The following is a 14,700-nucleotide window of genomic DNA, read 5'->3' as shown; positions in this document are numbered from 1 at the left end:
TTTTTCTTTTGACTTAATAAAAATATTCAAAATAAATGTTTACTCCCTGGCTTATGCTTAGGTACATAATATATTAGCCAGTTGCCTTCACCCTTAGTTGAAAATCTGGCATATTATTGTTGCTGTAGGTAAGGTACTCCAAATTAATTTAATGGCTGACATTTATTGAATGCCAGACACTGTACCAAAGCATAGGTTAATTTAAAGGCAAATCTCAGTATGACTGAGAATTTCATTCCAGAAATGGGAAAAGCTATACTTTGAGTTGTAAAATGTTTGAAGCCTTAACCATATCATCTCACAAGTATTCCGGCCAGCACTGTGTTTCAGATATCATGAGTTACTCACCATCCACTACCCAGCCTGGTATATATGCAGCTCTGTTTGGTGGATGCCTTAAATTTCGTGCGGCAGTGTTTGCTCCTGCATGAGCTCGTACTTTTAAACTATATCTGCCGTTTTCTGAATAAGCTGTAAAATATCTGGAGTAGACCCCATCATCCTTGAAAGTGTCAGCACCTTGTTATAGAAATTAAGGAATGAATTATTATTGTAAAGAAAAAGAGAAATTTATGCATTTTCCAAGTCAAGCATATATCCTTTGTAAGCATATCCCTTAGAATGAGCTCCCTATTTTTCACGGGCCAGCTCTTGATGATAGGATTATAAATGGTCTGAATTAATTACATTGCATAAGATACTGATAGAAATCCATGGTAATCCAGATGTCTATCAAATTGGTGTTGTTGTTTTTTTCCTTGCTCACTGAACTCTGAAAAGAATGTTCAGTTCCCAGAATAACCCAGACCGTGAAAAAGATCTTTAAGCACTGCTCACCCATGCACACCAGGGAGAGAGCATGGCCCACACTGTGTCTTGTTTCATGCTAGTCAAACCTGGTATCTGATGCTGTTGTAATGTCTCCTCCTGTCTTGTGGCAGCTCTGCCTGCCCTTGGGCCTCAGTTCCCAGGACTGTATTTGCAGTTTGGGAATTACTCTTGCCTGTTCCTCTTCCCTGCTGGGGGCCCAGGATCTACCCCTTAACCCCTCATGGCTTCTGTGTTTCACTCTCTCTGGCCAGACTTTCTTGATGATGTGCCCCCAAGAAACACTTGTTCAGAATTCTTGATGCTGTTCTCAGTTTGTTGAGTGAGACCTTTCTATCTGGTGACAGACATTGGTTGTCTAGATGATGAACAATAATGACAGTAAATAACATTTATTGAGTATTACTATGTGCAAGACACTTGCTAATCACTTTGTAGGTTTTTTTATTGCTTAAAGTATTACAAAGGGTATTACATATGTGTCCTTTTTTCCCCCCGCTCTTGACAATCCCCTGGCCTCCCCTACCCCCCAGTGTCTTATGTCCATTGGTTATGCTTATATGCATGCATACAAGTCCTTCGGTGATCTCTTACCCCCCTCCCTCCTGCCCCCCAACCCTCCCTGGCCTTCCCGCTGCAGTTTGACAATCAGTTTGAGGCAACACTTTGTAGGTTTTACCTGAATAGAATTTCTTGCTGTCCCTGTTGTTCACAATCTGCATCAGTTTTCTTGGTGTTTCTCACTCCCCCATACTGTCACGGGACCCATAACATATCCTAAGTTATGAAAATATAGGCTTATTCTTTAAAAAAGGAAAACACTGTAAATTACCTGCACCATTATCAAAAAGTTCCAAAACTTCTGTTTTTCCACTACTTGATTCAATGAATGCAGTCACATTGGCTCCAAGAATGGGTATATACCCTTGTAGAACTTCTGCGTAAACAATCATTGGGCTGGGGAAGCTGTTTGTGTCTTTATTCATTTTAGCATTCACTGTGATTGGGGCCACAGAAGAATTTGCTGCTCGAGAATTAACTGTTATAGTTAATGTTTCTGAGTCTGCTTTGGCTTGAAGACTGTAAGTCCAAACACCCACCTAAAAATTCAATGGAAGTAGAATATCAGATCAAGCTATTTTTTTGTGTTTCCATTTATTTACTCTAAAATAAATCTTAGAAATATGTTGCAGAATAAACAGGGTTTTGAAATTTTTGAGATTTTTTTTTTAAGGTAAATGGATGAAAATGAAGGCAATTTGGACAGGGCATCCTGGCTATTGTCATGCATGGTGTCCAAACTTTGTGAAATCTCAGCTGGGAAAAATAAGTTTTGGAAAGTTTGCCTTGGTCTTGGCCTTATGGAGTTCAGAGATTTTTAATTCTTTATTCTATGATCTGGTAATACTAATAAGCTGTACAGATTTCCTGCATTGCCTCCTTAAAATTATTCTTAGCCTATCTAATTTTTCCCTTCTCTTCCTTCCTCCTAATGCATACATTCTTCTTTCCTTTTCCTGCCACCATAATTTTCAGGACCATACAGACACAGAAAGTACATTGTATTTTATTTAAATTTTGAAGATGATACAAGTATTGGTACTCATATTTATGACATTAAACAATGTATTTTTAGCTATGAAATTGATTTATGTGGAAATAAAAAAGCTGATTGCTTACCTTTGCAGTTCCTGGAATACTGAAATAGGCCATTTTGGAAGCAGCATCCACTGTGGAATTTTTCATTGGTGTTCCATTGGGATCCAAGAGAGAAATAATGGGCTGCTGTTTTAACCATGTGATGAGAAAGAATGTGTCCTTTCCCACAGTGCTATCAATTATTACAGTTCCATTCATCCAGAGATTATCACTGAGTGTTAATCCCTTACTTTCAATCTGTATAAATATATATTTTAAAATTAGTGACTGGAGAAAAGAGTAATTTTATTCTTTTTTCTTTTTAAAAAAAAAACAGTTCTTAATTCCTGGCCTGCGAACAAGCTTATATAGGGCATACCTCCGTAGCCTTGTGATCTCTCTGACAGCTGATTGGGATATGACAGTTGTTAATCAGAAAGTATGGACATATGGGATCTGAGTTAAAACCATTAGAGCAGGAGAATGGGTTTTACAGTTGGAGACATGGCTGTGTTATTTTTTCCCAGTTGTTTTCATATACACCCACCTGAGATTTTAGCATTATAGGATGCTACAATGTCAAAGAAGAATTAGCTGTAGTGTGTATGTGTGTGTGTGTGTGTGTGTGTGTGTGTGTGTGTGTGTGTGTGTGAGAGAGAGAGAGAGAGAGAGAGAGAGAGAGAGAGAGAGAGAGAAACCCTCAGTTTACCCATCTTCATGATGGTGGCTACAGTACTAGTATTTGAGTAGAGACATAGTTAGGTGAGGACCAGCAAGTAATGAGACAAGCACTCATGGATATTTTCCTGATGTGAAAACTTCATGAACTTTTTCACACACCCTAGAGTTAGTAGCCCTGAACAATAAACATGTTCAGCAAGAGTGTAAATAGAGCAAAAGGATATTTATGAAGGTTGGAATATTTAGAAGTGCATGTTAGGATCTTTCTTTGAGAGGAGCCTCAAAGAAAGTTTTTCAAGTTTTTGAGGATGGCTCTAAGTAAAGTACAGCGAATTTTACCTACTGACCAAGAAAGTGCTTTCTACAGATGTGTCATTCCAGGAAATGATGGGAAACTCAACTTCTATTCTAACCTAGTCCTTAACCAGAAATACCTCCATATCAGTACTGAGATAAGAGAGTGAATTCTACCATTGAAACATCATCGCAGTGACAAAAATCTCAGTCCTCTGTAAAGTGGACCAAGTAATATCAAGTTAATCTGAATGTGAGTGACTTTTTTTAGACTCCCCATCAAGAACGTGTAAGAAAGTTAGAAAGCTTTGACTAAATAGCAGTACTAGGGGACAGTAACTGAGTAAAGAGTGGGAAGCAACCTTTCCTCTGTATTCCAGCTGCCATTTTAAGTGAGGGAAACAAAACCTTCCTGCCCCTTCCATACAGTTTAAGAAGTCCACGTTTAAAAGTTTGACCACTTCCTGTATGAAAATGACCTTTTTCTAGCTGATTTTCCACATCCCACTCTTATATTTAAAATTTCTTTATGATATTCCATTTTAATGTCCCACCATCCACTAAAAATCACTAAGGTTTAAACAGAACACAAAACAATATCTTCAAGTTCAGTTCTCCCTCTTTACCTGTCAACTTTAGAAAATAGTATTATCATTTTCTAAATCAATCAGGTTGAAACCCTCAGAAATTAGTTTTCTTCTCCTTCAACTTATTCTCCATACATTACCAAGCTAGATTCCAGATGAACTTTTAATCTGTTTGCAAGGTGAAGCTACAAACCAGATCTCAACATCAATCTGCACATACAATCCTAATCCTGCATCCTATAATTTATGTGCTCTTCATTATTGGAGACCAGAGGAAAATAGGTTTGTTTAGGTGATCATGTCAAGTTTTAATATAGGCATAGACCTAATGAACTGGAAGATGGAAGACAAGTTTTCAAATAAGGTGACATGATGTAGATTTGGTGGGAATGGATAGGGATAAAAACATAATTTTGTAAAAAATACTTTCAAAGAAATAGTCTGTGTTGACATTTTACATTGGACATGAATGAAGAATCAAAGTTTAGTCAAAGTTTTTGAATCTAATTAACAGAAAATGAGGGTGTTATTTAAACACAGGTGAAAAAAGGAGTTGAGTTCAGAAGAGAGGTGAATAAAATAGAAAGCCAGTGAAAAGAGTGGTTGAAGACATAAAGGAAATCCTAATTTTTTCGATCTGTAATGATTATTCATTTTCTTTCTTCAGATAAATTTCTTTCCAAGATACTTTCCTTCCATTTCTAATTCAAGTTCTTGACATCACTCACCTAACCTAAATTTATTTCACAGCAGTAAAAGGTGAGAGAAATCTTGAAACTATGATATATTTTTATGTATTCATAGAAAAATGGATGCTATATTATTGGGCAAAGTCTATATTTTATGAAAAATTTAACATTTAAAAATATATATTTTTATTGATTTCAGAGAGGAAGGGAGAAGGAGAGAGAGAAACATCAATGATGAGAGAATCATTGATCAGCTGCATGTGCCCTTAACCGGAATCAAACCCGGGACCCTTCAGTCCTCAGGCTGTCGCTCTGTCCACTGAACCAAACCGACTACAGCAAAATTTAACATTTTAATGTTATTCCTTAACTAAACTCTATGTAAGAAGAAAAAGAAAAAAAAATCTGCTATTTCACTACTATTTTACTACTTAATTTGGCCATATCTGAAGAATGGCCATGGATTTCTGTTACATACTTAGTTTTGATTTTAATTAATAACTTAATTTGAGAAAATATAGAACTCAAAACTTATAATAACCAAAGTATTTTTCTTGGTATGGCTAAATACAAACACAAAAACCTGAGGAATTGGAATTCAGACCTGAATAGACTTCTGGGAAATATCAGCATTTCCTGATGTAAGAGCCCCAAAAGCATCAATGAGGCCATTGTTCTGGGCTTCATCTGAAGCAAGGAAATGTATTCCTCCTAAAATATAAATATATTTATTAGGTTGCTTTCTAGAAAATAAGTACTTATCACAATTAAGTGATTTTTAAGGTAACAGTAAACCTGTTATGCGCACAGGTGAGGTCTGGAGTGGAGACGAAGACAGAGACAGAGACAGAGATGGGGGCCCAGAGCTAACACAGGCAAGGGGCTGGCGGGGGGGCAGTGAGCGTGAGGGTGGCGGGGGGGGGGCGGGGGGGGTAGGGGCGGAATCAGGCGCGGATCCTGGTGGCCCATGGCGCTAGTCAGTCCGGGCTGCCTGCGGTGGATGCAGCAGTCTGGCCTGACTCCTGCTGAGGCCCATGGGGTGCCTCCTTGCATGTGATTTCAATTGAGTGCTGGACCTCTAGTATGGAATAAAAAAAGACCCCAATAGCCGCATTAATCCTGAGAAAGAAGAACAAAGTTGGAGGGATCACAGTACCAGATATAAAGCTATAATACAAAGCCACAGTGCTCAAAACTGCCTGGTACCAGCACAAGAACAGACATATAGACCAATGAATCAGAGCAGAGAACCAAGAGTTCAACCCAAGACATTATGCTGAATTAATATTTGACAAAGGAGGCAAGAGCATACAATGGAGTCAAGACAGTCTCTTTAATAGATGGTGTTGGAAAATTGGACAGATAAATGCAAAAAAATGAAACTAACCCCCCCACCTTACCCCCATAATGGATAAAGGACTTAAACATAAGACAGGAAACCTTAAAAGTCTTAGAAGAATCTATAGGCACCAAAATAGCAGACATTTGCTGTAGCAATATCTTGACCAATACTGCTCCTAGGGCAATGGAAACTAAGGAGAAAATAAACAAATGGGACTACATCAAAATAAAAAGCTTCTGCACAGCAAAAGAAACCATCAACAAGAAAGCCCACTGCATGGGAGAACATATTTGCCAATGTTATATCTGATAAGGGTTTAATCTCCAAAATTTATAGGGAACTCATACAATGTAACAAATGGAAGATAAACAATCCAATCAAAAAATGGGCAAAGAACCTAAATAGACACTTTTGGAAAGAGGACATACAGAAGGCCAAGAGACATATGAAAACATGCTCAAAGTCACGAATCATCTGAGAGATGCAAATCAAAACAACAATGAGGTACCATCTCACACCTGTCAGAATGGCTATCCTCAACAAATCAACAAACAACAGGTGCTGGCGAGGATGCAGAGAGAAAGGAACCCTTGTGCACTGCTGGTGGGAATGCAGATTGGTGCATCCATTATGGAAGACAGTATGGAGTTTCCTCAAAAAATTAAAAATGGAACTCCCATTTGACCCAGTAATCCTACTTCCAGGAACTTATCCGAAGAAATCAGAAACACCAGTCAGAAAGGATATATGCACTCCTATGTTCATAGCAGCACAATTTATCATAGAGAAGATCTGGAAACAGCCTAAGTGCCCATCAGCCGATGAGTGGATTAAAAAACTGTGGTACATCTATACAATGGATTACTACACTGTGGTAAAAAGAAGGAACTTTTACCATTTGGAGCAGCATGGACAGACCTGGAAAGCATTATGCTAAGCGAAATAAAGCAGTCGGTGAAAGATAAGTATCACATGATCTCAGTCATTTGTGGAATATAATGAACAACATAAACTGATCAACAAAAATTGATTCAGAGTCATAGAAGCATCGAATAGACCCTCAAACCTCAGAGAGAAGTTGGAGGAGGGAGTGGGGTCGGGGGAGAGTAACTGAAGGACTTGTATGCATGCATATAAGCATAACGCATGGACACAGACAGTAGAGGGGTGAGGGCATGTGCTGGGGGGTGAGAACAGCTGGGAAGAGGTTAATGGGGGGAAAAGAAAACATATGAAATATTTTAAACAATAAAGAATTTTTTAAAAAGCAAGTGTGTATTTGGTAACAATAGAAGCCAACTCAATATATAATAATTGATATCCATAAAGTTGTAAATTATGTGTTCTCTACTATATTTAAGAAGGCACATGTCCATTTTCATCAGCTGTCTCTGTATCTAAGATAACAGCTACCAATGTAAATGTTTATCTAAAAACTTATTTGTTAACATCTATTCATACTGAGCCTCTGTGAATTCCATTCCCTCCGCGCCCTACACCTGCAGCCAAAGTAATCTCTCCTCTCATGGATTTCTATCCCTCCATGTGCCTTTCATTGTCATCCCAACATGACTTCTTTACTCATGACCTGATCATCTTTTCTAACCCCTTTTTCCTCCATTGAAATTCAACATTTTATTGAAGGCGCAGCTCAGATGTCACTTTGTCTCTCATGCCTTCTTTCTCAGATTTTATACAACCCTGGGAGAATTAATGGCTTCTTCGGCTCACACAGAGCTTGACTTCTAGAGATTCCCCCCATTATGGAGGAATGTTATCTGAATATGTACCTGATTAGTAGTTTTATTTGTCTCTCTAGCCAGCAGGACTCTGAGCATCTTGAAAACAGAGATCAGGTGTGGTTTAACTCTGGTCCCTAGTTCCTGGCACTGTGCCTTCAGAACTCAAGAGAAGTTGAGTTGTCAGTCTCTACACTTACACATTGCTATTAAAGGACTAGAATATATAGGTCACATTTTACCTGTTACATTGCTCATCTCTCTGACTGCAAGATCAGCAGATGGTCCCAAAGCAATGAAGTGAATAATGGCCCCACTTTCTCTTACTTTATCAAGACAATTTTTTGCAGTGCTATCCTCCCCATCAGTCAGCAGCACTATTTCAGATCCATCTAGTTGGGAGTATCTTTTTCTTATTATCTGTAAACATAATCAGAGCATAATTACCATAGGTTCCTAGATCAATTAGACTTATGGGATATTAGGAAAAGGTGTACAGAGAAAATAAAAGTACCCAGAAAAGAATAGAAAGCTTCCGTTTTAAAATTGTAGGATCTGCAGTCAGCAAACCCCAAGGTAACTTCAACATGACTCTATTTTCTGTCTGTCTGCTTTAGGGAATGTTTGCTCAAGTGAAGTTATGAGGGACCAGGGCTTTGGGTTAAGAATCAGTGATATCTCAGCGTGAGAAGTCAGGTCAACCAGATACCAAAAGTATAATTGCAGAGTGTGGCATTAAATATTTCTCTTCTTTCTTTGACCAGACTTCCCTCTGAGAAGGCTTCAGTGTATAAAATCTGTTGCATAGACAGCTAAATGCATTAAGAAACCACTTCAATATTTTAAAAAAACAAATTATGATTTCAAATTAGGAAACCCTCAGTATACATATAGAAAAAGAGTATAGGAAGTTCTAAGCAGGTCAAGATTAGGGATCTTGTTATATATCTTTTATTTTACTTCTAAATCTAACAAGCACAAAACTAAGTATATTGATGGTGCTCCGAGAATACATGAATTATGTTTATTGAGATGGAATTCTATTGGTAGCTTGAACCCTTTTCCTATAGAGCCAATCAGTTTACACTCAGATTTCTGAATCTAGGCTCCTGTAGAAAAGGATAAAGAGAATTTGTCACAGGATAGCAACTGCATTTCATCTTCTCTGACACATTTAATTGGCAGTGGCTTCTTGGTGCACCATTATGAGAAACTGAGTGCAGGCCAAGAGATAAATATGACTAATTTATCAGTGGCTTTCATGGACTTGGAATGGAGATGTGCGTAGATTTGCAGAAAGGGTTTGGAATGTAGAAATCCCTAATAAACTTGGGGTCGGGGAACAATATGAACATCCTCATTTAAATTTTTGCATGTTTTAAGGAAATAATCACACACACATAGACACACACACACACACACACACACACACAGCATTTTTGGGGAAATATGCTCTGACATGCACTAAAACCAAACTAAGAAATAGGAAATGTTTTTATACATTTACAATATTTATATAGCATCCTCATCACTTCCCCCCTACAAATTTCATTGAAAAAATGAATATCCAAAGATGAAGTAGATTTCTCTTGTTCAACTCTCCCTTTCTTGTATTAGTTACTCACTGAGCATTTAATATGTTAGTCGCTGTCTTGGCTGCTGGAGATTCAACAGGAACTACATGGTTATTTTTATTTTATTTTTTATTTTTATTTTTTGTTTTTTTTTGTTTTTGTTTTTTTTTTGGTTATTTTTTTAAGCTTTGGAAGATCTAGCCATTATCTACCTGCCAACTACATTTCATATGCCCTCATTTGTCAAACACCAGTGCCACTAGCTCTATCAATTTTTAGAATAATCCAGTTATTTTCCACCTCTTTCTTAAGGGACTTTGCACTTTCCTTTCTGCCTGAAACAATGGCTTTCTCATCCTTCAAGTCATAGCTTAAATGTTACTCTTCAGAGAGAGTCTCAGTGGCCTCTTCACCTAAAGTAGGCACTGCCCCTCCTTTCCCAGTTAGTCTGTCACATCACCTTGTTTGGTTTCTTCACAATACTATCTTCACAATCTACAGTTATTTTTTTTATTCATTTATCTACCTATGTACTATCGGTTCCCCACTGAAATTGCATGAGCCATAAGAACAGGGAAGCTTTGCTTGCTACATAAATATATGTTGAATAAATTATAATATATTATATGTTTGCCCTCTACTTAATATAATAAATATCCTATATAATAAAAGGCTAATATGCAAATCGCCCGAATGGTGAAATGACCGGTCCCTAGGATGCACACTAACCCCCAGGGGGCAGACCCTCAATGCAGGAGCTCCCCGCTGCCCCCTGGTGGAAGTGCTGCTCAGCCAGAATCCAGGTTCATGCCTGGTGAGTGCAGCGGTGGTGGCGGGACCTTCTCTTACCTTCGTGGCAGCACTAAGGCCCCTTGGGGGATGTCCGACTGTCAGCTTAGGCCCTTTCCCTGGGAGGGGGTGCAACCCAGGCTGAGGCCCCCCCCCCCCCCAGTGCACAAATGTCATGCACCAGACCTCTAGTATCTTAAATAAATTAAAATATGAACAAACATATATTTATTACTCCATTATAAACATATATTTATTACTAATGAGGTAATTGATGACTATAGAGATGAAGAATCATGCTTGGTGTTACAACTAGTAATGATAATTAGAGTTTTAAGTAGGACTTGATGTTAGAAAGCTACACTAAAATGCCATGCAAATTATAAATGAGAGAGATTTAATAGGGTTTGGAAAAGCAGGAAATGCTACATGAAGGAGCAAGGTTTTGAAGAATCAGTAGAATCTTAACATGCAAAAATGGAAAGAAGGAAACATGTTAGGTAGAGGAATTGCCTGGGCAAATGAACAGAGGCTGTCAGTGCATGGTGGGCTTGGAGAACAATGTGTGCAGTAACTGGGTTAGAGCAGTGGTTCCCAACATGGGGCACAGTGGTTGCCCCACGGGAACAATTTGATTTTGAAGGGGGGCAATTCAAGAATGAGTTATTAACAGTGAATTTTTTGCATATGGTTCTAGGGTCCTCATATACAGTATGTAAATATATATTATGACATATTTATGCATTTCAGTTCTCTATTATATGTTTTGAAACTTTATTTGCTATCTTTTCATATCACTTCATATTATTATTATTCTTTTTAACAATTTCTTAATGATTTCTTCCTCAGTACTTAACTGTCCTTTTGTTCTTTTATTTTTCTCTTTCATGAATGCCATATTCTTTGTAAGCTTGTTTAGACTAAGTTAATGGCCCTTTAAGCTTCCTCCACGTGAATATGAGTTCACTTTTTGAATAATAATCATATGTCACAGGGCGGGCATTGGGATTTTTAGAGATGCTTAGGTGGGGCATGGCCAAAAAAAGGTTGGGAACCACTGGGTTAAAGCATAGAGCATTAGAAAGGAGAATTGAGAACTATAGGCTGGAGAAAGAGATGAGAGCAGTTTTACTGAGGGGGTGAGAGACATTTTGAATAGCATCAGACTGAGGAATTCAGATATAATTTTATAGACTGTGAGGGAAGCATGAAGATTTCTAAGCAGGAAAATGACACATTTGATATTAATTATAAGCTCAAGATACAATTTGGAAGAAAATGAGGTTTATAATAATAGTTGTAAATTATATATTTACTATGTAATATATTTAATATTGTTCTATGTATGTAAATATATCATTTCATTTAATTATCATGATAATCCTATGAAGTAGACATTCTTATTTGCCTATATTTTATAGATAAGGCATTGAGAATCCAAAGATACTGAAAATGTTGCCTAAGACCCCAAAACTGGTAAATAGCAGTCAGTACTTTGATATCAAAACTCATGTTCTCACCAATATTCCTTACCCTATGACTAACAGTCCTGCTATATCTGCTTAGTAGGTAAACATCAGTTTATCTGAATGTCAGAGACTGAAACGAGGATTGGCCCAAAGTGGAATCACACCATTTAACTTGTTTCATTGCCTTAAAAGTTGATGACTTTTGATGCTCAATCACTCATTTATTTAACTAACATTTATTGAGCAATGACTATTGCAAGGTAAAAGAACATGTAAACAAACCATAAAGTTCCTGACTTTATTGGACTTATATTCTAGTGGCATTCTTATATTAATACTAGAGGCCCGGTGCATGAAATTCGTGCACTGGGGGGTGGGGTTCCCTCAGCCCAGCCTGCCCCTCTGACAGTCCGGGAGCCCTCAGTGGATGTCCTACTAATGGCCACAGTCTGGCAGCAGAGGCTCGGAGCAGGTGTCCCGTGTATGTGTGTGTGTGTGTGTGTGTGTGTGTGTGTGTGTCTGTCTGCTAGGGCCTGCCCCCAGCCCCGCCATGTAGGCTCAAAGCAGTTGCCGTGTGTGTGTGTGTGTGTGTGTGTGTGTGTGTCCCCACTGGGGGTCTGCCCCCAGCCACATTGGAGGCTCAGAGCAGGCACTGTGTGTGTGTGTGTGTGCCTGCTGGGGGCCTGCCCCCAGCCACACCATGGAGGCTTGGAGCAGGAGCCCCTCTGTGTTGATCTCTCAGGATCCTGGCCTCCACTGCATGTTGTACTCTCCCTTGAGCTATGGCCAGGATGGGGGTGATGCTTGCAAGCCGGGCTTTCCTGCTCCCGGATCGCCATGGCGACTGGGGAGCAGGCCCAGCTGGGGGCTGCCCGCAGGCTGGGCTTTCCTGCTCCTATTTCAGGCACAGCTTGGGGCTGCCTGCAGGCCAGGCTTGCTTTCCTGCTCCCGGATCACCATGGCGACCGGGGAGCAGGGAAAGTTTGGGGCTGCCTGCAGGCCAGGCTTGCTTTCCTGCTCCCAGATCAGGCCCAGCTGGGGACTGCCTGCAGGTCGGGCTTGCTTTCCTGCTCCCGGATCAGGTGCAGCTGGGGGCTGCCTACAGGCCGCACTTTTCTACTTACTGATGGCCGGATCACCACAGCGACCCAGGGCCCAGCGGCACTTTCCTGCTCTCCAATAGTCATAGGATCCTGGCTGGGGGCGGGGCTTAGCAGTGCGGGGCTTAGGCGGCACGGGGGTCCCGTCTTGGGGCTCAGGTGGCACACAGGGGTCCTGGCTGGGAGCGGGGCTTATGCCCCGCTGCCCAGGGCTGCACACTGGCCCCGGATGGCAGCTTGCGCTGTCCCGCCCTGCCTGTAGTATAGGATAGAGGCCGGTGCACGGGTGGGGGCCGGCTGGTTTGCCCTGAAAGTGTCCCAGATCTGGGTGGGGGTCCCGCTTGGGTGCCTGGCCAGCCTGGATGACGGGCTGATGGCTGTTTGCAGCTGGTCACACCCCATTCAGGGTGGGAGTCCCCACTGGGGTGCCTGGCCAGTCTGGGTGAGGGCCTGAGAGCCGTTTTCAGGCTGGAGGGCAACTTAAGCTCCCAGCCTCTCCTTTTTTTTATTTATTTTTTATTCTGGGATTTATTGACCTTCTATAGCTGTCACTGGAGCTGAGAGCCGACTCCAGCTCTGAGGGCTGAAAGCAGGTTCTGGGTCTGTTTGGCTTCTATAATTGAAACTCTGTTGCCATCACAGCAGCTCTAAGCTCTGAGGCCCGGCTGGCTGAAAGCAGGTTTCTGGAGCTTGTTTAGCTTCTATAATTGCAACGTAGTTGCTTAGCGTGCAGCTCAGAGCTGGGCTGCGGCAGGCGGGGAACCTTAGCTTCCTCCATCACTGGAGCAAGCAAGCCTCCTGTTTGCTTCAGCTGCGTGGCTGCTGGCCGCCATCTTGGTTGGCAGTTAATTTGCATATCCTGCCGATTAGCCAATGGGAAGGGTGTCTGGGTTATGGTCAATTTGCATGTTTCTCTTTTATTAGATAGGATATTTATCCATCAGTTTATTCATTGATTCACTGACCCATAAAGAAAATCAAGTGAATTTTTAAAGTTCTTAGTTCTGTATTTCTTAGAATTAGTTATGTTAAAATTAGTAAGTATGTGCAGCAGCACTAATAGAAAAATGTTCTAATGATAAAAAACAAACAAACTATATATGCAGTATGATTTTCACCTGAAATGCTGCATCAATTCCAGCGCAGATGGAAGTTCCCCAATCAGCATTTGTAGGCAAGCTGTTCAAGAGCATATTTCTTTCGTTGGTGCTTATTATTTGGATGAGTTCATTTATAATGTAGGCATTACTATCAAAGTGCACCATCCCCACCCAGGTTCCATTTTCAATAGCTTGCAGCAGGAAAGATTTTGCTGCTTGATTCATTCGAGTTAGGCGGTCACCCTGAATGAAAAAGGACAAGAAAAACAACCAATTGGTTTTGACTGGAAAATAATAGTAGATTACATAAAATGAGTAAGTAGAACTTATTAAGAATTTTCTATTAGTAATTTGTGTCATTAAAAACAGCAATTTTTTAATTGATAAAATTTAAAAACATAGTTACATGTATTATGGAACATACGGTAAGGAACACAGGCTTTTAACTAGAAGGGATCCTTGGCTGCTTAGCACCTAAATTACAGGTGCAGGTTCAGGGGTTTGGGTTGGAATTGAGGGGTGATGACTCACATGGACTCCAACTAGAGACTGAGATCTCCCTGCCCACTGGAGACTAGACAACTCAAAAGTTAAAAGTTCCTTGAGTTGCAGCAAATTTCTTTCTTTCTTTTTTTTTTTAATATATTTTATTGATTTTTTACAGAGAGGAAGGGAGAGAGATAGAGAGTTAGAAACATCGATGAGAGAGAAACATCTATCAGCTGCCTCCTGCACATCTCCTACTGGGGATGTGCCCGGAACCCAGGTACATGCCCTTGACCGGAATCGAACCTGGGACCTTTCAGTCCGCAGGCCGACGCTCTATCCACCGAGCCAAACCGGTTCCGGCAAGTTGCAGCAAATTTCTGA

General features: G+C 40.2%; 1 protein-coding gene across 1 annotated transcript; it reads right to left on the bottom strand.

The window, feature by feature from the left end:
• Positions 1 to 348: 348 nt before the first annotated feature.
• On the bottom strand, positions 349 to 14,073 carry LOC102441828 (calcium-activated chloride channel regulator 4-like; the record flags this gene model as incomplete). The annotated part of the gene is made up of 6 exons (XM_006108804.1): positions 349 to 519; positions 1,661 to 1,928; positions 2,509 to 2,724; positions 5,322 to 5,428; positions 8,041 to 8,218; positions 13,849 to 14,073. Coding segments are annotated over 6 exons (1,165 nt in total), but the record flags the coding sequence as incomplete, so codon positions are not given.
• Between the last annotated feature and the right edge of the window lie 627 nt (positions 14,074 to 14,700).

This window comes from Myotis lucifugus, unplaced genomic scaffold (genome assembly GCF_000147115.1).
Source record: "Myotis lucifugus unplaced genomic scaffold, Myoluc2.0 scaffold_3625, whole genome shotgun sequence".
NCBI lineage: Eukaryota > Metazoa > Chordata > Mammalia > Chiroptera > Vespertilionidae > Myotis > Myotis lucifugus.
The sequence above is the reverse complement of the archived record's forward strand: the minus strand, read 5'-3'. Positions and strand labels throughout refer to the sequence as shown.